Here is a 22,566-nt window from a genome sequence, read left to right on the forward strand (position 1 = left end):
AGAAGCCAAAAGTCTGGCCTGCTCCTGCAGCCAATCGGAAGCTGCGCCTTGGTTTTCGAACGGTTCCGGGAGTCGAACAGACTCCCGGAATGGATTAAATTTGAAAGCCAAGGTGCGACTGTATTTCTTAGCTTTAGAGGTCTACCTGGCAGATGAACATTGGCTTCTGTTCCAAAGTGAGCAGCTGTTTTAGCCTTTTGCAGCAAAACCAATCAAGAGTCTTGTGGCATTTTAAAGGTTAATACATTTCTTACAGTCAATGTCAAAAACCTGGGGAGTTGGCATCTCAATAATAAACCAGATTAATAAATCCACAGCCTCTGTATTCCTGCAAATGATTGGAAAATACTCTCTTGGAAGCAAGAGAAGCTCCTTTGCTTGCCTAAGCTAGTTATCTTGGTCTAACTATCCTGCCTCCATGAACTATAGTTGCTTGATCCCAATCATGACATCTGACCCAAATCCTTGACTCCTCCCACCCTTTCATCTTTCCATGTTGCAATAACAAAGTAGCCAAGAGCTTTATTAAAAGTTGCATTAAGAATGTGTCTTAGTTTCAACATATCACTGCCATGTTGTTTTCTGGAATCTGTTTTTCAGAGAGTGGGTGTTTTACCCTTAGGTATTTCCACACCAGAAATGGTGTAAACACATTTTAAATTGTTAATGCATAGTAGAAAATGGAATACATTGTTTTAATTTTCAAACTTAAGAATGTAAGAAAGGCTTGCTGGATCCAGTATCCTATTCTCACAGTGGTCTACTGCATGCGTAAGGGAACGGGCCAACACAGCTTTTAGCTTCAAATACAGACCTGAACTATTTTTAAAAAAACACTGAAGCAATACAAGACCAAAAAAAAAGTCTTGTGACTTCTTAAAGACTAACATATAAAGGACACTCTTAATTTTGCTGCAACAACTTTGCAGCTACCCACTCTGGAACTTTGCAGCTACCCACTCTGGAACTCATGAAATTATGCCCTTTATCAGGACTGTCTTTACCCAGGGGTGCAAGAGGTGAGGGGCACCCAGGTGCCGAATTCTGGGGGGCGCCGGGCACCCACAGCTGAATCCCCCTAAGCTCTTAACTATCTACCTGCTATGAAATAATAAATAATTTTGATCAAGCTAGAAAAACAAAATACATACATACCTAGGTATTACCTAAATGTATACCTACTGTTTCACTAAAGGACTTTCGACTTTGTGCACTCATTTACCAAAGACGCGCTGTGCCAGCGGTGGCTAAACTAAATTTGGGGGTGCTGGGCGGATATTTGCACCCTGACAGTGCATATGCTAAAGACTCCCCTGCCTTTTATCCCACATTAGCAGCACTCCGAAGCGCCTCTTTGGAGGCAAAGGCATCTTGAAGGTGCCTTCAACACCTGGGGCTTAAAGCACCTTTCTCTTAGGCTCAGGCAAGCCTGTGCATTCATTCTGCGCCCTTCCTACTTTAAAAACATTCCCAAGTGGCCCAAGGAAGAAAACTCAAAGGCCTTCTTCCCTGTTAAAAGCACAACTCGGCAGCGTCTAACAGCAAAGGAAACACCTTGAACTGTGGGACATTGAGAGGAGCGTGTTCAGTTGTCACTGGATTTTAGCTGTGCAGATTTTGCAACCGAGCAAACACCTGGAGCACCTAAGTCTGTCTTGTGGAAACTGACCGGTCTGCCAGCCGCTGACGTCTGATTTCCCCCACCGCCCCAGTTCACTGAGCTTGTGCAGAGGGCGGCAGGTGCAATTCAAAGTATTGGAAGAGAGAAAACTCCACAAATCGTCCTCCCCAGCAAACCACGTTTTGCAAGTTACGCGTCGTCCGCACGGGGAATCGGAGGTCGGAATAAACACGTGTCGGGCTTAAGCAGGCGGCCAACACCCTCTTTACCTTTGCTTGGCGAGAGCGGGACATGACGGGACACGCGGTTTCTCGTCGCGCAGCAGACTCGCTCCAAGTTCTCCCCGCTTGTCGTCGCGGCTCCTGGGTTTGTCCGCCCCTCTCTCTCCGGCCGTCTTTCTTCTCGCGCGCTCCTCCCGCCGCGACGTCACAGGCTCCGCCCGTCGAGATTTACATACGGGCCGCCCAGCTCGCCTTTCCTCGGCGGGCCCCGCCCCCGGAGCCGCCGATTGGTGCGGCTCCCCGCAGGTCATTTGCATGCCGCCTGCAACTCGGTGCGCCCAGCCGGGCAGCACCAGAGAAGTTTCGCTCAAAGCTTCTGCAAGTGTCTGAGACGGGGCGGGGGACGCGCGGCGGCAGCAGCAGCAGCAGCAGCAGCAGCTCCCAGGGCTGCCTCGTCCAATCTCCCTTTCTTCTTCGCCTTCTGGAGGAGTCCCGGTGTGACACCGGATCGCCGTCTGGGAAAGGGCTGACCTGCCCTCCTGAGCCACCCAGGAGGCTTCTCTCTCCGCTGCTGAAGGGCGCCCCGTTGGGAACGGCGCTGCCCTCTTGGAGCTTCTGAAAAGAGCTCTCTCTCTTTCTCTCTGCCTGATCCCTTCTTCTTCTTCTTTTTTCCTCCTCCTGGCCCCAGTATTTTCCATCCTTGCTCGAGGCGGAAAATAAATGATCTCACCCCTCGCCGTGGAATGGAGACAGCTGGCACCCAGCAGAACCTGAAGGAGCCCCAGGAGCTCGAGCGCAAACGGGACTCCTCTCCGGGAGCCTAAGGACCAGCGGGGCCGGCCAGCTCCTCGCCTCGGGCTTCTTTTGGAAGCAGCCCCCGATCTAGTGAGTTGAGTCCTGCGCTTGCTGCTGCTGCTTTTCTTTTCTCCCTTGGCTTGGCGCGAGATCGCAGGTTCCTTTCCTATGGCTGGGATATACAGCTCCACTCTGAAGACCCTGGAAGACTTGACCCTGGACTCCGGGTATGGGGCTGGGGACTCCTGCCGCTCGCTCAGCCTCTCCTCTTGCAAGTCCAACTCGCAAGCCTTCGCGTCGTCTCAGCCCAGGGGCAACTGGTGGTACTACTCGGGCTCCATGAACAGTCGCAACAACAGCTGGGACACCGTCAACACCGTCCTGCCCGAGGACCCCGAAGTGGCGGACATCTTCTCCAGATGCGCCAAGCTGCCCGACCTGGAGGAATTCCCTTGGACGGAGGAGGACATTGGGAAGATACTCAGGAAAGGGAAAGCAGGAGGGGGGACCAAGAGGGACTTCACCCAAGAAGCGGTGCGGAGGCTGTCCGTGTTACTGCGGAGACCCTTGATCCGGATCTCCAGGGAGGCGCAGCGCCTGAGCGTGATGCACTCCAAGTGCACGCGCTTCGAGATCCAAAGCGCCATCAAGCTGATCCAGAGCTGGTCGTTGTCCGAGAGCTGCGTCCTGGCCACCGTCAAGGCGCTCTCGCTCTACAGCATGAGCGCCGGCGACGGGCTGAGGAAGGGCAAGTCGGCCAGGTGCGGCCTCACCTTTTCCGTGGGCAGGTTCTTCAGGTGGATGGTGGATACCAGGATCTCGGTGAGGATCCACGAGTACGCGGCCATCTCTTTGACGTCCTGCATGGAGAACCTGGTGGAGGAGATCAAGGCCAGAGTAGTGGCCAGCCAGAGCCCCGACGGAGGTGGAGGGGGAAGTGAGATCTCCGCAGAAGTTCTGGAGATGGTCATCAACAATGATGCGGAGCTTTGGGGAGTGCTGCAGCCCTATGAGCACCTGATCTGCGGGAAGAATGCGAATGGTAAGGAGTCAATTTAGCAAATCCAATGGGCCTGATCCATACTTTTTGCCTGTCTTGTTACTTTTATGCTGCTTCCTTTCATGGTTGGTTTTTGTGTTCTGATTGCGTTCGAAACTTTTATTTCGGTAAGACTTCCAAAGAGTCTGCTTCTTTCCAATGGGCAGAATATGAGTTTGATCTTATGGAGTTGCCTTCGCCTTTGAGGGCAAAGGCTGTAGCTCAGTGGTACAGCATCAGTTTTGTATGCAGAAGGTCCTAGGTTCCACTCCTGGCATCTGCAGGCAGGGCTGGGGAAGAGCCACAGCTAAATCATTGGGCATACCACTGAGCTAAATGGACCAATGGTCTGATTTTGTATAAGGGAGCTTTCTACATCCACTGTATTTAGTGGTACATTCGTAGAGTTGCAAGTTAAAGAAATAGTATAAACAAACTAGATTATAGAATTGTAGAGTTGGAAGGGACCACAAGGTCCAAACCCCCTGCAATGCCCAGCGTAGGGCTCGAGTCCATAACCCTGAAATTAAGAGTCTCATGCTCTACTGACTGAGCTATATGAGTGTTCAAACAATGCCAGGGTTGTTCTGCAGAAGGTTAGATTGCCAACCGTAACTAGCCTAATGTACCAAGGTAAAATCGGCATTCGCTGCTCCACCCACCTTTTCTTCAGTCCCCACCTCCACTGGCATGTGGCCTCAGGAAGGATGCTCAGAAGGAAATGCAGCCTTCGGGCAATAAATGGTTCCTCACTCCTGTCTTTTTTGCTTACATACATATCTTAAGTGCCATGCAAGATAACCAGCAATACAGCTCCATCACTCCAGCCTCCCCCCACCCCATTTCTATGAATATCATTGAGAACATTAAAAGTAACAGTTGGAGAAGCCGTCTCAGGAATCCATGTGGGGAGGAAACAGAAGCAGTGTTCGGATGCCTGGCTCTACCATGGCATCTTCGGAGGTGTCCCACATCAGTTTCACCATAGCAGCAAGTCCAGCTGAAGTTCATCAATTTCACTTCCCTGCTCTTGATTGCACAAGTGAGATTGATAAACTCCTCTAGGGCAGGAAACAGAGCTGTATGCGGAAGTACAGCAACTCATTTCAAGGGCATGTTGTCACAACTACTTCAGCCACAACTGGTGGCTGTGGGAAAACACTCCACCCATAGACAAATCCCATCTGCATCAGCCTGTGGCTGGGTGGTCATATGCATGGCATAGGCAAACGCTAATTTAGCTTGCATCAGTTTGGGCATGCCATGGGCAAGTAGTTAAGGGTCTTGCTGGATCGAAGAAAAGTCTAGCATCCCACTCTCACAGTGGCAACCAGATGTCATGACTAGGAGTCAATGGTAGCCTTATCCGTCATGAACTTGTCTAACCACCTTTTAAAGCCAACAGGGTTAGTGGCTGTCACTACACCTTAAGGGAGTAAATTCCATACTTTAACTGACCACTGCGTGATGGTCCTTCCTTTTGTATGCCATGAATCAGTTTAATTGAATGACCACAGGATCTAGTATTGTGAGAGAAGGAGAACTGTGGATAATGTTATTTTAAAAATGTTATAAAAAGGTAAAGGACCCCTGGACGGTTAAGTCCAGTCAATTTCAACTATGGGATACAGCGCTCATCTCTGCCTTCAGGCCGAGGGAGCTGGTGTTTGTCTGCAGACAGCTTTTCTGGGTCATGTGGCCAGCATGACGAAACTGCTTCTGGCGCAACGGGACACTGTGATGGAACCAGGGCGACACTGTGGTCTAAACCACCAAGCCTCTTGGCCTTGCTGATCGTAAGGTCAGCAGTTCGAATCTGCATGACAGGGTGAGCTCCCGTTGCTCTGTCCCAGCTCCTGCCAACCTAGCAGTTCGAAAACATACCAGTACAAATAAATAGGTACCGCTGAGGCAGAAAGATAAACTGATAATGTTATACTACTCTATGTGCCTAAGATGCTATCTGTGTGGCCAATATGTATAAACTATGGTCAATTCACCAAACTTCCCAGTGTCATACATTCTTCTGCTGGATGCATGTGCAATGTATGCATACTTCTTATAATGTGTTTCACTGGTCCTTCTTCAATGGTTATGTATCACAAATATGCAAATACCATATTTGATATTTGTGCTACCTAGATACAGTAATATCTATTCCCACTCGCTATCCTTAGTGCCAGAAGTAAAACAGTAGGAAATGCAAGGATATGTTTTATATCTTAACTGTTTTGTGTCACTGCTACTTTTGTGGTGCATTATAGAGAGAAACAGAAGAATAAATATGTATGGTTAAGCATGTTGCTGAATTAAAGAGTCCCTAGAGAGAAAGAGTTATCTCTGAAGAAGAAACTGAATGAACAGAGGCTTGTGTTACATGGAAATATAAACAGATATGAAAGGAAATGGTTATAAGTATTCAGAACATTTAGGTTGCCAGTTATGTAACATTCACAAGTTGCATCCAAGCGTCAATTAGTCATGCAAGGGACTGGTTTCATTTGACAATGTTGTATGCTTTTTTTAGATCATTTTGTCAAATTGTATTTATTGAGTTATAAATTCTGATCTCCCTGTGCCTACATGTGCATTTAATTCAGTTTCAGAAGTGTGTTTATTGTGTTAACGGGACTGGAATGCAAGACTCTGACTACTCTAATAACCTTCACTTGCAATTTGCAAAACAAAATTGATTTTGTGGTCCTTGGATAGGAGAAGAGTTGAGGCTGAATTTTCTTCTCTCTCTCTTTCAACTAAGAATAAAAGTATGAGGAGGAAATGTCACCTTATTCCTAACACATTTGTTGTTCTGAGTTGATGCTGGATTACTCTCTAGAAGTTAATATGCACACCCCAGAGTTACTGAGAACAGTGGATTGTCTGAATAGACTCAATCTTCTTCTATGTTACTAACAACTTGTTTGTTTGTTACACTTGTATCCCACCTTTCCTCCAAGGAGCTCAAGCTTGTGTATTATAGTTTTCTTCCCCATTGTATCCTCACAACAACCTGTGAGGTAACTTAAACTGTGAGTTAGTTACTGGCCCAAGGCCATCTAGTGAGCTTCAAGTCTGAGTGGAGATTTGAACCCTTGCCTTCCAGGTCCTAGTCCAGCATTCTAACCACTGCACCAACCCATGGACTCTGTTGGGTTTTATATGTGCAGAGACAACACACCACATGAGGCCACTGCTCTGCTTAAGTTTGAAGGCCGCATGGCTGCCTTTAAGGAAAAAACCCAAAAGTCAGGTGATCTGATCGTTGTTTTCTATGAAATGTGAAGTCTAGGTCAAAAATACTACAACTTTGGAAGACTGTGTTGCCTGGGGCTATAAGAGATCAAAGCAGGCAGTCTTTCTTTCATGTTTGAATGCTGTTCACATTCTACTGCTTGTGTCACTGGTTTTTCATATATCATCACTAGGATGCAGGCAATGATTATAGCAGAAGGTACTGTATAACCGTCTCTCTGATCCTCAGAGTATCTCTTCTTTGGTGCTAGCCCACCTTCTATGAATAACTAAGCTGGATCCCAGGGATAGGGGGCATTTTTCATCCCGGTCTTCTGTGCAACCTTTTGGAGGTCACATGACAGTGATGGGCAGGGTCAGAAGCAAACGAGGGCAGAGCAATTAATTCCCGTTTCCCCTTTGTACAATGAGCTAGTATCTGGACACACTCACTCAGTCCTTCATCCAGGCAAGCAAGAGTCACCAGAATTCAAAGACACATCCCATCCAAGCAAAAACATTCAAGGAGCCTGTGAAATGAGAACAGGTGAGGGGTGTGGTTGGGGAGAGTCTCAAGGGTCAGACAGAGATGCCTGAAGGGCCACCTGCCGGAGGCTCCCCATGCCTGCTGTATGCACTGCACTTTGGGCTAATTATCACTGCTGCGGATCAGTAGGGCAACCATCAATTAGTAACACACCTTGTGCGCTTCATTGTATCTCTCTACTTGGGATCTCACAGTAATCACATTGTGCCTTTGTTCCTTCTCTTGCTTATCCACAGGCAAAACTGCATTCATTGCACTTGGAGAGGCAGGAACAGTTGTTAACTAGGTGCAGTGTAGTCGCTGGAAGTGTGGATTTGTCCCTGGTTCGGCTCGCCCATTATCTCACTGGTTGCCTTAGGCATGCCCCTATCTCTCAACATCAGCCATCCTTTTCCATCTGCAGTATGGGGATAATAGTGTTGACCTACCTTTATACGGTTGCAAGACTACTCAGCTAATGCATGCGAAGCACCTTCAGCTGTCGGTAGTGTTTATATACTTAACACTATATATTATTTAGTTTTAGCAGTTTCACTACAATAAGCTGAACATCTGGACTATGTGTTTTTCAGAGTTTCTTTAGGGTGCTTCTGGGCAGAGAAATTGTGTGTCAGGGTGATTATTCAGCAAACCTGAGTTCCTGTGCTGATTCCCTTGGTTCAAATGACAGCCTGAGGGATTAGTAGAGTCAGTATCACTAGCACTGCCGAAACTGGCAATGGTTAGACAAAACATCTGTGTAAACCTTTGCCCTTTCCTTATGGGGACTGCTCACACTTTTGCTTGGTGCTTAGGTATGAACAAGTAGTTTAGTAAGAGTCCACCTTAATGTGCTTAGTAGATGAACCCTCTTTTTCTGATCCCATGGAAACCAAGGGCAAAACTGAGCTTTCTTCTATATGTTGCATACTCAAAACTCACAATGGCTTGGTTAATATGGTATTTTAAGCCATAGTTAAACCAAACTATGGTTTACATGTAACTATGACCATGCTGGTGCATACTGATGACATCACAAGTCCTTTGTTCATCCCCAGTTCTTGCTGATGTGCTGCTGGGAGGTGTTATGTCTGAACCTGTGCTTGTTTGAGGGAAACAAAGCACAAGAGATAAGCCAAGAACAGAATATGGGTACAGTTGTACATTCACTTTTAAACTATAGTTTAGTTTAGTTTAGTTTAGTTTAGTTTAGTTTAGTTTAACTATGTCTTGAAGTGACATACAGACAAGTACTTACGGCCCGGAAAAATGCTGGTTACATAGAAAGTTGCAGGATTGTGAAGAAGGCGAAGGCTGGAATATTTTCTGTGAAGTGTGTGTTTCTATATTGTCATCAACATCTCATGAGTCAATTTTATTAATTGCTGAATGGACTGAGTTATTTGTGTATATATGCAAATGTTTCAGGATAACTTTCTACAATAATGTGGAGGAGGCCAATTACGTCTGTTAATTAATCACATCCATATTCTCTTTCTGGAAGCAATATTTGCTATGTTCAAACACTTTGTAAAAAGGGAGTCTCTCTCTCTCTCTCTCTCTCTCTCTCTCTCTCTCTCTCTCTTTGTGTGTGTGTACAATTAGAAACAGCACATTTGTCAGTCCTAATGAAAAAAATATGCTATGCCACACAGATAAAAGGGACATCAGAACCTTAATATACAGAGCATACGTATCTAGTGAACACACATAAATCAGTGTACAAAAGATTCTAGAGATAAACATACTCCATTTAACTCTTAAATGAATTAGTTAAATTGCTTTTCTCATAGAGTTCAAAGTGGCTTATATCAATGTAAATGGTTAATTTTGTAATTGAACCCCCTTTTGAAAATCTTTATATGAGAAGCAAGATTCCATTCTAATTTTAGCTCTTCCATACACATGAATGAAGACATGGGTTGTATAAAGGCTTATCTAGCAAATTTTATGAACAGCAGTTGAGATACAGTACACAGATATTTTTTCATTGACACCTCTATTTTCTCCTTTTAAGAATTACATAGATAAAGCTGATTGACCAAGCAGTGAAAATTCAATTGTCTAGACCCCCATATCACTCACCACTAGACACTGAAAGATGGCATTATGAAGCTTGAGAAACATCATTATGATAAACAGAAGATAACAAAGCTGTATGGTGCCATTAAAGATATAGCCATTGGCATACACCAAAGATTTTCTACCTTTTGAGTACACTGCTCTGTTGATCAACATTTCTGCGGCACCCGTGTGGGGCTCAGGAGCCCAGTTATGTAACCCCATGCCTGTAGAGCTGGCAGCCTCTCACTCTTTTTTGAATACCCTCCCTTGTTCCCTCAGCCTTCTCTCACCTCCCCTCTCCTTGGGAGTCCTCTGGGCAGGCAGCTGCTGCCCCTGGTCTCTGAGTTGCATCCCTCTGCCCCCAAAAGAGGTGACTCCTCACACTTCCCCACAGGGGCCTAGGACTTGTCTGTCCATCCCCAACAGCAAGGGCTGGCAAGCTGGCTGGCTGGGCTTCCTCACCCACTTGCTTGCTTACTCCAAGGCCGCCTCAGCTCCTGGCAACCAGCACCTCCTGGCCAGCCCCAGAGGCAGCATCACATGGGGAGCTTGTCACCAGGACTGCTAAAACAAACAGCTGTGCAAGCCTTTGGGAAGCAAAAACTGGAGAGGGCATCAGAGGAGGGAGGGAAGGAAAGAGGGACAGAGGCCAGTGTTGCCTGCGACACCCCTGACCATCATTCAAGGCACTCCAGGGTACCACAGCACATTGGTTGAAAACCACTGTCATACACATTTAAAAACGAAACAGAGGGATTATACATAGAGCAATGGTTCATGTAGCATGAATGCATGGACATTTAACCTCCTGGAGCAGAACTCGCAATCACTTTTTCCCCGGGCCCTTTTTGCTCCTGTGCCATCCTGAGCAAAGCCATGGTTTGGCTTAGCATGATGTATAAACCAGACCACAGTCTGATTAATTTGTTTGCATACTAATGGCCACAGATGATTGGTTGATGCCTCTAGAAACCAGCTGAAGATGCTTGTTTGCTCAGTTGTTTTTGATTGAAAATGTTTCTTCAATGAGCACTGATGGTCACCATTGAGGTGGGACCCAACATGCCCTTGAGAAGTGGCTGCAGAAGCAGCTGGGAAATAAAAGGTGACCAGCAAAGAGACAGTGTTCTAAGTCTTAGAGATGATTGGAAAGAGCCTGCGAGTTATTTGCTTTGGAAAAACTGATGCTGCTTTAAAGCACTATATTTCCCTGTGCTTGCCAGATCTGCATACATAAATATGTGCATATTTGTAAATAAATGACTCACAAAGCTACAATAAGTCTCTAATAAGGAAACAGAGCTTGTAAATAGCTTCCTTTGGAACTTAATCCAGCTGAGGTAAGTGGGGCAGCATGAACATACAATAATGCTATTACAGATCTCATCTTGAAAGTGTGTAGATAGTCAGCCAAACAAATACAAGCTCATACTCTTAGAAGAGCTAAACCAGATTATGGGCCAAGTAAGTATTTCAAGAATTAAAGCAGTCGTCCAATAGGAATAATTTCACCAGGGTCTGCCCAATATGTTTTGCTCAGTGAAACATAATTTTTTTGTCACCCCCTCTCCAAATCAATGTGCCTAGTATTCAAGGCACCTCTTCCTCCTCTCTGCCAAGAAAATACAATACTAGTAAATTAAATAACTAAAACTTTGCTGCCCTTTCATGACACTCAAAATCAGCTGTCTGAGGTGGCCACCTTACTTAGTTTAATGGTAAGGCCAACCATTACATTTCTTTCTTTCCTCTCCAACATGAACATGCATCAAATCCCTGGTCTAGTTTTATTTGTGTCACTCCATAAAATATTATTATACCAGACCAATAACTTACCTACTGCAGTGAGGCTGGCTTAGAAAGCTACAACGCCGCTTCTACTTTGCATTTTTAGTATCGAGCAACCGAAGGCATTGGGACCCAATTCCCATAAAGTAAGGAAGTCCTTCAGAATGTTGGTCTTCAACTGGTGTGTCATGACTAAAGTGGGGTCAGATTCCAACTTAAGGCGAGTCACACCATGGCACCACTACTGTTCTGCTTTTCAGGGGAAAAGAAAAAGAAGAGAGAGGGAAAGCAGCAAAAAGACAAAGAGTTTACAGCTGAGGGGAAGGAGACAATCCTATGTTACAAGTTGGCAGTAGCGGGTCCCACGTTAAAGGTAGACCCCGTCTTCAACATTGTCAAGCAGTTGCTTAATTGTATGGGTGCATTGATTTTACTGATTAAATGAACTCATATCAGACAGGAACATGGATGGTGTATTTATAGCTCCTTAAATAATGAAGCACAAAGCTTCAGACCTGTGGAAAACATCCAAGGCTATGTTTGATTAATGGCACATCTCTTTATATTTATTTCCTTTCTCACCTTTGCAAGTTAAATACAGAGGAAAAGCTAGGGTGTATTTTAAATTGTGCTGATAGGAATGGGCCATTATTATTTTGATGTTGCATTTCATTTTAATGACAACACTGAAAATTGGTTTGTTCTTCAGCGTAAAGCCACAGTTCTAATTCTCTGTTGAGATTCATGTGCCGAACAGTGAAATTACCTTGTAATGTGTGTTATGTATTCAAACTGCTTTCTGGTTAGCTGAGCCGAACTAACTGAAGTGCTCATAGAGCATCTCATTAATTTTAATAAGCTATTATTGTCACTGCTACATTCTGTGGGATTCTGTGCGCCAGGGGGAAATAGCTGCAAATGTGATCAATAAACTAGCAAGGTAGAAGAACATTACTCAGCTTATGGTTTGCTAGAAGTGTCTGGATAGCAAGTGCATCACGATACAAAACTGTTCAAAAACTCTTTGGCCTGGTTCATCATGTGTTACTCTGAATGTCTGGTTTTCAGCAATAAAATGAATCATATACAGTCAGCTGTTTGCTTGGAAGGACTGTCTACATGTTGACTATGCCAGGGCAGTCCGCACCCTCTTTGCAAAATGACGGGTTTCCCCAACAGGTACAGTCAGTCTGAATCATATGGGTAGCCCTTAATACAAAAACAGCCTAGAAACACAATTAGATTCTCACACCCTCTGACACTCCAATGGCAATCAAACTGCCAGGATAATTTAATGGGTTCTTCTCACAAGCAGGCCTGTACCTTGACTGTCACATCAAGCGATGACTTGGTTGTGTGAACTGGCCATGATAAATGTAGCACCACAGATAAGAACATCACTAAAATGCAATGCTTTTCAACGGAGTTGATCTTCACACTCGGCAAACATCCCTAAAAGGCTGGTTCACATGTCACACTGAAAGGCAGGTATATTCTGTCTCCACTCATGTACAGGTGTTTGTGTGGGAAAAGTGTACACTTGCTGATGTGTGCAGCTCAGCTCTTGTGTGCATAGGTTCATAGAGTGTACACTCATAGTGAATAACTGCATGATAGTAAATAACTGCATAGTGAATAACAGCTCAACTATTTATACAGTAAATACAGATGGTGCATTCACTGAATGTAATATGTGAACAAATATACAGCCTTCAAGTGTAGAAATATGAAGTGACGTGCATGTGTGAACAGGTCCCAATATGTTCCTCTTGTTAATGAGGCAGCACAGATAAAAGCTAAGTTCTTATGCAGAGATCACAGAGTATTTTATTATGTTAGGTACATAACAGCCCATTATGTAGAACTGACATATTACCTGTAGGTAGGGATGGAAAGCTGAGTCTGTTTTCTCAGGGGGGTTTTCTCCCAATCTTGAATTCAGTTTTCCGCATTTTGTGATTTATTTTCTTTTATCCTCATGAAAACTCACCAGGATTTTTGTGCCTGTTTCGCCTAATGCACATATGCAGTTTTGACTAATTTACACATTTTTGTAAGCAGATTCCCCTCATATAATGCATTTTCATATGCACATATTCCCCTAATTTATCCATGTTTATATACATTGGTTGATTGGTGAACTGTATAGCAAAATCCACATAAGTGTGAATTTTGAGAAATTGCTTGGTTTGGATTCAAATAGTTTCAGAAAGTGTGAATCTTGTACATTTGACTTTAAGTGAGACTTTAAATTTCTCCTCCATCCCTACTATAGGGCATGTGTGGATTCCTCTCACAGATTTACTAGCTGTAATGTGATAAGGAACTGTCTTATATTTTGGTCACATGGCAAAGTGTTAGTAAGACATTCTGGGGTATCCAGTTATTTGTCATAATTTCTTAATCTTCTTAAACTTCTCAATTCTCAGAATCAGAATTGGTGGAGAGAGGAAAAGAATATTACTGGAGTTCTAGTGTGTATAAGATGGGAGCTGAAAGAGATTGTGAAACCTGGTGCAATTATCTGTATATATGTGTCACAAGAAATGTGAGGTTGGTGATCAACCAGTTGCTGCGGTCAACAAGAATGCTAGCTCAATAAAGCTACTTGTTGCCATTGCCTGATGGTAACTTGGAAAGAATAGCAAGAAAATGCTATAGATAAGCAAGCAAGAAAGTTAATAGGTTAAAATGATGGCCATGTTTCTGTTTTACACCTCTGAGTTACAAGCTGTTTTAAGGTATACTTTAAAAAAAGGGAGGGGGGACTTTGTGTTCTCACAGTAGTCCCAAAGGAATCATTGTGCATGTTCAGGAAACCTACACATGACTTGTTACAATTGGCAGTCACAGCCATGGAGTGGCTTAGATCTGGAACCGCACCAAGTTGCAGCAGGGCTGCACCAGAATACATTCGCTGAGCTTTGTGGGTGGACTGCTTACCTTTACGACAGCTGGCATCGCACAGTGGCAAGTCCCTACTCTTTTACAAGCACTGAGATTTATGCAGGTTAGGTGCCGTGAGGGATTCCTATTGCAAAGTTATTTCCTCCTGAAACTGAAGGTCGGTCTTTGGAAATCATGGTAAAGAAACCACCTACATATTAAAAAAACCAACAGCCCTCCTGCAGGAATTCATTCAGAAAAATGAGACCTGTCATTGCCTATCATCAGAGTGAGGTGTGCTCCGCTCCAGTCAAAGCCCATCCGATTAGGGCTGTGCTCTGACATTTGCTCTTTTGCCCTGACTGAAAGCAAAGGATCTGGTGGGTTCGGACACAGTCAAAAACTAACCCTGGCTGATTCCCTTTTAAATAGAAGCATCTGGGAATTGGAGGTCTAGTTTTCATTGGTGCTGTATGTAGAATATTTGAGGATGTAGATATCTGACTTGGCATTGCTGTTTCGGGCACTTGTTCCGTGTTGAAGATGGAAGGGAGAAGTGCAAGGACACCTTGACACAGCGCTTTATGATTCAGAGGGACTCATTACTGACTGTGGTACTGTTGGCAACTGTTCTCTGCTTCCCCACAGTGGCTACTACAATGGCATATGTGGACATTAAAATGCTTGTTCTGATTCCCAGACCTACCCTTGCAGCTAGTCGGTATGCCAAATCCACATTCAAAATCAGAGGGTCAATCAGCACCAGCAAAGGCTGAAGGTCAGGAAATAAGGTTCAGGATCAATCCAAGTCTGAAGTCGGGATCACTGAAGGGTGGGTGCAGTCCACCCTGGGTGTCATCCCTGAGGGGGGTGATATCACCACGCTACTCCCCTGGGACACTTGGTCTGTATGACTGGCCCCATAAACATGGAACTTCCAGCAGCCTATCTTAGGGGCAGGCAGACTTAAGGCTTAGCAGATCAGATTTGTTTTTTACCTGAACCACAAGATCCACGAACCCAGTTTGGTGCAAAAGTCATAGACTGAGGACTGGGGAACTAGAGCCCAGTAATTTGCTTTGAGTACCAGTGCCGGACTGAGAATAACTGAGAGAGAATAACTTGTTATGTGGAAATACAATGCACACTTTGTATATTATATGCCCACTTTGAAAACTGGAACTTGTTGTGTTGCATGTTAAGTAATTACAGTGCCCAGTAGGCGTTAGTGGCTGTTAGTTGTAGCAGTTAGTAGAAGCTTTTAAAACAATGTGATGAGACACCCAGGATTACAATGCAATCCCAATAAACCCCTCACCCCTTGCTTGTTTTGCTTTACTGAAAAATTTATGGGCTGGACTGTCCACCATTTGCCAGCTTAAAATGTGTTCCAGCACAACCAAATGCAACAGTTAGTGAGACTTATTGATATAACTGCATTGCTGAATGTTTTATGTTTTGATTATTGTATTTTAGATTAGGGTTTAATTTTGTTTTGAATGTTGCATTTTCAAATGTTGTTAGCCATCTAAAGGGCAGGAAATATAACAACAACTTGTACAGCTCTAACAATAGGCGAGTAAGGCAACATATTGAAAGTAACAGCATGTATCTTCCATGAAATGATCTATAAGGAAATATTTGTTCATTGTACTTCTGTTTTGCATGATAAGCAATGATCAGGAGCTCCTAGATTATGTAGCAAAATCAAAACTGTGTGAACCATATTGTGTCACATTACACTGTAATTTTGCAATCCAGTAATTACAGGGTTGATTGTCGCTTGATGTTGCTTCAAACTGTGAAGTACTATATTTAACTGTTTAAAAAAGCAATCCCATAATTTTTCTTGTGCAGATTTGCTTATCCAAGATAAGTGGTGGTATTGGTTGAATGGCACCTAAGACTCAAGCAGGGAAGATGCTGTTTGTTAAGGAAGGGAGGAAAGTGGTGTTTTGGTGGTTATACTGGTTTTGTATTTTTCTACACAAATGCCACTATATTGCCTCTTATTATGATACATGTAAACATAAATTATGTCATCATGCATGAAATATATATTTCTGTACCAAGTTAGGAGTGAGCCTTTAGACCAATGCGGATTGTACAAAGAGGATTAGGAGTGGAGGTGTCTTCTGCAGATGAACAAGAGCAGAAACTATCACTACAGAACACAGTTTAGCACACTAAAAAGCAAACTGGATTTAATCTGGAGCTCATGTAGAGTCAGAATTAAATACACGCCCAAAGGTCAGCATTCTCTCCCTACATTGGCCAACTATACACCTTATGGGAACCACACCTTATGAATCCCTCAAGGAGGATATGTACATAAGAGCACTCTCCTTCTATTGCTCCCCAACATTGCTGTTTGAATGTATTCTGCCTCTGATATTGAAGGTGATATATAGCCATTGTGACTAGCAGCCATGGTAAGCCTTATCCTCTGTGAATTTGCCTAATCCATTTTTTAAGTCATCCGAGTTGGTGGCCATCACTGCATCTTGTGGTAGCAAATCCCTTAGCTCAACTATGAATGGTTTTTGCTAGTTCCTATTATGAAAATGATGGGGAATTGTAAATAAATGGCTATGGTCCACATCATGATATACAGACACAATTGGATCCAGATGTGAAATAGATATGTTCAGTAACTGAACAGCTTGATTGGCATAGTACAAAGATCTGTGCCATGTGCCCAAGAGTTCTGTATTTGTACTGGAACATAGAATCATAGCATTGTAAGGGACCACTTGGATCATCATTCTAGTCCAACCCCCTGCAATGCAGGAATATTTTGCCCAACATGGGCCTTGAACCTGAGATTAAGAGTCTCATGTTCTGCCAACTGAGCTATCCTATATTTGATGTAATGACAATGATTTATATAACATTCCAAACTTTTCCAAGTGCTCCATATATTTTATCTCAGTATTTCTGACAACACTCTTGTAAGGAAAGTCATTTTTTATTCTCTAAATTTTGGGGACTGAGGACATGGCTTGCCTAAGACAATCTCGTGGATTCGTGGTAGAGGTGAGATTTGTAGTATACGACAATAGCTTTGCATGTGGAGTGATAGTCTTCTGCCATCCAAGATGTCGTCCAAAACACTCTTGTATAGGAACAGATATTGCAGAATGCAGTGGAAACTATTTTCAAATAAATGTCCTTAGGTTTGAGGTGAAGCATAGGCATTATTCCCCATTTTGCATGGTTTCCCCTTCAAAATAGCTCATCTAGTAATCATACCATTCTTTGATTCTATTATTTAGCAGAGTTGTGTAAATAAACTTACAGAGGTTAAGCTTTCGCTAATATTTATGCCAACATTTTAACTTGATCATAGCCTAAACAGTTTTAAAATGGGAGATTTTATAGTTATTAGTAGTGTGCGTGTATTCTAAGGAGCTTCCAGTACAATAACTTACATTTTGTTCTTCGCTTGCTTTATCATATTTGTTTAGTCTGAAGATCACTTGCATATTTTCAGCAAGTTCTTGGCTTGAATTTGCATTGAATTGTCAAAAATACACTAGTGTTCATGAGTACATCTTTTCCTTCAGGCATGTGGAGATGGCAGATTTAAAGAATTGGTTTCTGCTGGATTGCTGTTCGCCATTGGTTTTATGGTTTTTATGTTATATTTGCTGCATTGTATTTTCATGAAATGTTACACGCCGTCCTAAGAGCCTCCAGGCAGAAAGGCAGGTTATAAATACAAATAACAACAACATTCTTTGTTGACAGTTTAGAGCAGGAAAATATAATTGATAAGTAACAATTTGTACGGGAACTCATGAACTCTCCCCCTCTTCAATTTATAGAATTATTTTCTAGTGCTCTTGCAAGTCTACTCATTGATAGTTTTGTCCTTGCCAAGAACCATGTATTGATTTCGAAAGGTGACAATGAAGTCATATATCTGTAACTCTTTTTGTTGACTCGTTCCCAATTAACTGCTGCCAAGTCTGGCAATTTATCAAGAAAATTCAGGAATCCATTAGGTGAATCACGGTGCACCATTTGGTAGCAGCTGATTTAGAAACTATATTGGTTGCAATCGGGGGGGGGGGGGAATAGACATGCCTCAAGTCTCATTGAAACATAAGCACACAAATCTGCCAACGCATCAAATCTTAGAGATATTTTGGCACCAACCACACACACACGTATTCACACACATCTTACTAGTATTTATTATTTCTTTGCAATCTCATTTTAATTCTTCTTGGCGCATATGGTTGTAATTATTCCTTTGTGATGCTTGGACAGGCCACAGTGGGTGGGTGGGTGGGTGAGTGGGTGTGGGTGTGTGGAGACTCCCTATGCAAAGTCATCATTCTATGCAGTAAGCCATTCTAAGCATGAGGCTTACCCGTGGCAAGTATAATATGTGCCCAAGTCCTTAGAAAAACAGTCTTGAGCAGCATTTGGATGAGTGGTCTGTCAATAATCTCAAAATACATAATCATCAGGAAAAAACACAGTTGCTGGGCACCACCCAGTCAAGGATTAAGTACACTACATCCCAGAGATTTCAGGGTTGGAGATAAGAATGTGCTTGGATCTGTCTAACTGAAATAAATGAGACTTAATGTAGGGAAAGCCAGGCCCGAAATTCATTGTAGATGATATCTTGTTCCCAGAAGTATTAAGTCTTTTGTGACAGCTCAGGATGAAGCCTTAATTAGAAAACTGAAGCCAGCTACAACCTTTTCTCATCTGTGAGAATGCCCAAAAATGATGGTCAGTGGTCTGAAAAGAAATTAGCAGACAGTATTACTGGCACCGATACCCTTGAAATGTTTTCAAATAAGACTTGCAATTATCCACTGCTTTTTCTTTTGCATAAAAATGATCTTGACATTTCTCACAGCACAAAAATTAGCTTGGCTCTAAAATTGCCATCATAGGAAAAAGGACCTAATTTTACTTTTATTCATCATTCATCTTTGGGGGTTTTCCATTAGATTGTGTGTGTGAGAGAGAGAAGAAAAATCAGTTTAGTGCAGTGGGTTGGACATTTCTCCCGCAAGCTGAAATCTCTACTTAAAAACCCTTTAGATTCCTTTCTGCCACTTCCTACTTGCCTATAATTTGAATGTCTTTTTTGTTTGTTGCAGACAGTGAATTAGTGGTGTTCATTACAGGTCATTGTTGTGTAGAATGATCTATGAGCCAAATATCTGTATAAGATTTTTGGAGAAAACTAATTCCAGCCGGTGGAATACCAGTGCTACCCACGAATGGTAGCTTTAAACTCTCTGGCTTACGCTGCAGCTACTTTAGGTATTTCTTTCCTTGTTTCCACACCCCCCCCTCCCTCACTGCACAAAAGGTCACAGCTGCCTTAAGGCAAACAGCACCTTCAGAATTAAGATAGATTGACTTTACTAGCAGAAAGCCAGCACTTGAAACACAGCCAAGACCTAGGTAATGGGTTTGCTATGGAAGAAGATGCTAAACTGGCAAGAATCAATTGGACTGGAACCATCTGCAAACCCTGTACAATTTTCTCCTGTTGCCACGGGCAGCAGACTCAGACAGGAAATCATGGTAGGATGGGAAAAGATCCAAAATACACACAAATAGTGTCAAGCTTTTAGTTAACAGAACCCGAGAGAACAGCATAGGCAGTGCTACCAAATAAGCGACGCAGAGCAGCACTGACTTGATTTTAGTAGAATTCATATTTTAGTCTCTTTATTTTAAAAGCATTAATGTTTTCCTCACTCAGGCACTGCAATTTTAACTTAGGCATTCATATATATGGGTCTTCATTTATAGCCGCATTACCCTGTGACCCTACTGAGTCAGTTCACTTACCACTTGAACACCTGTGGTGAGTTATAGATGGCAAAGGAACCAGTCTATATTATGCAAGAAGAATCATGTTAGATCAGACCTTAGCATATTGAGGTTCTATTTAGTTGCCATGGCAAACGGCCACAGATAGACTACCCTGCATATATTTTCAATCTCCTTTTAAAGACATCTAAGTTAGCGATCATCAACACATCCTGTGACACTGCATTCTGTTAGTTAATTGTGAATTTTTTTTAATAAGCGCTTTCTTGGGAAAGCCCTCAATCTACAGCCAATCAATTAAATTGATCGCGGCAGAGTCACAACATTACGAGAGAGGGATAACTTTTCTTTTTTGATCTGTCTGCTATCTCTACACTGTTCAGTTTTATAAACCTTGGTCATCTTTTTTTACATCTACACCAAAACGATGCAAAAGATGTTTTAATCCTTGCTTTGTTTTACAGATAGTGTGCTTTACCCCCTTGATCATATTGATTGACTTTTCCTGCACTTTCCCCAGATTTGAGATAGGAGTATCAGAACCTCATGCTGTCTTCCAAATGTGCACCATAGATATGCTCAAAGTACACTATGATACTGGATATCTTCTTATCAGCCCTGTTCCTGTGCCTAGCATGGAATTCACCTTTTTCATTGTCACCATACACTCATTTGCCATTTTGACTATTGCTGAGCCTAGGGTACACTGGATTAGTTCTCACTCTGTTCATAGCATAAAATGAAGATTTCAGTGTTTGGGTTTTTGTTTTGTTTTTTGCAACGTAGAAAGATCTAAGTGCATGGAAAGATCTGGGTGGAAGAGAATTAAGGACTTGCTTGCTTGATAGAGTTCAGTGTGTCCTCATGTGACTCTTTCCGTTTAAAGTTGTAGCCTTGATCCTAGTAAAGAATCAAAATGAACTCCACTTTCATTTCTGCACGTTGCTTTTCATGTTATCTACTTGGCTCTGCAGTGGGCAGCATCAATCCCTTACTCACAGCTTGAGTATTAATACTCAAGGCAGGGAACTCTTCCCCAGGAACACAGTGCTCCCTAATCATTAAACTGCTATCTTTATGAATCATAGAATCATAGAATTGTAGAGTTGGAAGGGATCACAAGAGTCGTCTATTTCAACACCCTGTAATGCAGGAATCTCAACTAGATCACACATGACAGGTGGCCGTCCAACCTCTGCTTGAAAACTTCCAAGAAAGGAGAGTCCACCACCTCTCATTGACTCATGTTATGCTTGTGGTCTACTAAGACCCCTAGATTCTCTTCACATGTACTAATGGCAAGCCAAGTGTCCCCCATCTTATGTTTGTGCAGCTGCTTTTTCCTGCATCTGTGTCAAACCTTGCATTTGTCCCTAGTGAAATTCATTTTGTGAGTTTTGGCCCTGTTCTGTTAAGGTCATCTTGAATCCCATTTCTGTCTTCTGCTGCATTGGCTACCTCTCACTGTTTGCTGTCATCTGCAGATATGATGAGCATACCCTCATCCAAGTTCTGTACAAAGATGCTGAACATCAACCAGCCCAGGACAGAACACTGCAGCACCCCAGTTGTCCCTTTTTTCCAGGATGGCAAGGAACCATTAGTAAGCCAAAGCCAAAATCAGTTCAGTTGTTATTGCACGATTTGCAGAAATGTGCACCAAAACTTCCCATTCGTAAGGAATGGATTTTTCCTACTCCTTCCTGAGAAGTTACATCAAACCAGTAGAGAAGCAGGGAAGGAAATACAGCTTGTACTTTGCAGCTACAAGCCTGGAGATCTGTCAGAAAAATTGTTCATACTTGGCATGTAAGCATGACTTCATTATTTATAAGACTTTGGCATGACTTTATTAATCTTTTAAACTTCTTTTGACTTCTACAGTTTCTGAACTTCTTGTAGCTAGCATATGAAACAGAGCCGCCAACCTCAAGAGTTCATTCGCTGTCTCTTCCTGCAGGGATATTGTCAAATTCTGAATTATGGATTTGAGGTGTCAATTGCATGAATTAAAAACTTTCCATATGCAGTTCTGCAGTGTTTTTCAGTGTGAACTGTATCGCATACAGGACACTGGGTCTAAATCTTGGCTTCCTGAGCTTTTAATGTAAGTAAAAAAAAAGCCAGGCATCCTATGGCAGAAATGGAGGAGGAATTCATTTGAAACAAGTCACTGTTGGCAGGAGGGGGAGAAATTGTGGAATAAGATGGAATGTTGCTAAGACAAAATTGTAAGAGCTCTCTTGCAGTAGGCCAGGGGGCAAGCCAGGGAAAAGATGTTGGGGATTCCCCCCCACACACAAACACACCAGAATGCTCACCAAATGCTGTCATCCAACACATCCAGTTCTCACAGTAGCCAACCAGATGTCTATGGGAAACTGGCAAGCAGGACTTGAGTGCAACAGTACTTACTTGGGAGTGATTGAAATCAGTAGGACTCAGATGTGAGTAAACATGGAAAATACAGTAGTACCTCGGGTTAAGAACTTAATTCATTCCGGAAGTCCATTCTTAACCTGAAACTTCTTAACCTGAGATGCGCTTTAGCTAATGGGGCCTCCCACTGCTGCCAGCACACGAT

At 43.0% G+C, this 22,566-nt stretch overlaps 2 protein-coding genes across 2 annotated transcripts in view; one reads left to right on the forward strand and one right to left on the reverse strand.

The window, feature by feature from the left end:
- The window catches only part of LOC309533773 (catalase-like), a 47,819-nt gene extending 45,773 nt beyond the window's left edge, over positions 1-2,046 (reverse strand). Inside the window, exon 1 of the mRNA XM_082225350.1 lies at positions 1,891-2,046. Coding sequence (XP_082081476.1) covers positions 1,891-1,914 — 24 coding nt within the window. The 5' untranslated portion in view covers positions 1,915-2,046. The remainder of the gene's footprint in view (positions 1-1,890) is intronic.
- Positions 2,047-2,186: 140 nt separating this feature from the next.
- Positions 2,187-22,566, forward strand: part of ABTB2 (ankyrin repeat and BTB domain containing 2) — a 146,000-nt gene continuing 125,620 nt past the window's right edge. Inside the window, exon 1 of the mRNA XM_082224358.1 lies at positions 2,187-3,679. Within this exon, the coding sequence (XP_082080484.1) occupies positions 2,806-3,679 (874 nt within the window). The 5' untranslated portion in view covers positions 2,187-2,805. The remainder of the gene's footprint in view (positions 3,680-22,566) is intronic.

This window comes from Podarcis vaucheri (genome assembly GCF_965113315.1).
Source record: "Podarcis vaucheri genome assembly, chromosome: 1".
NCBI lineage: Eukaryota > Metazoa > Chordata > Lepidosauria > Squamata > Lacertidae > Podarcis > Podarcis vaucheri.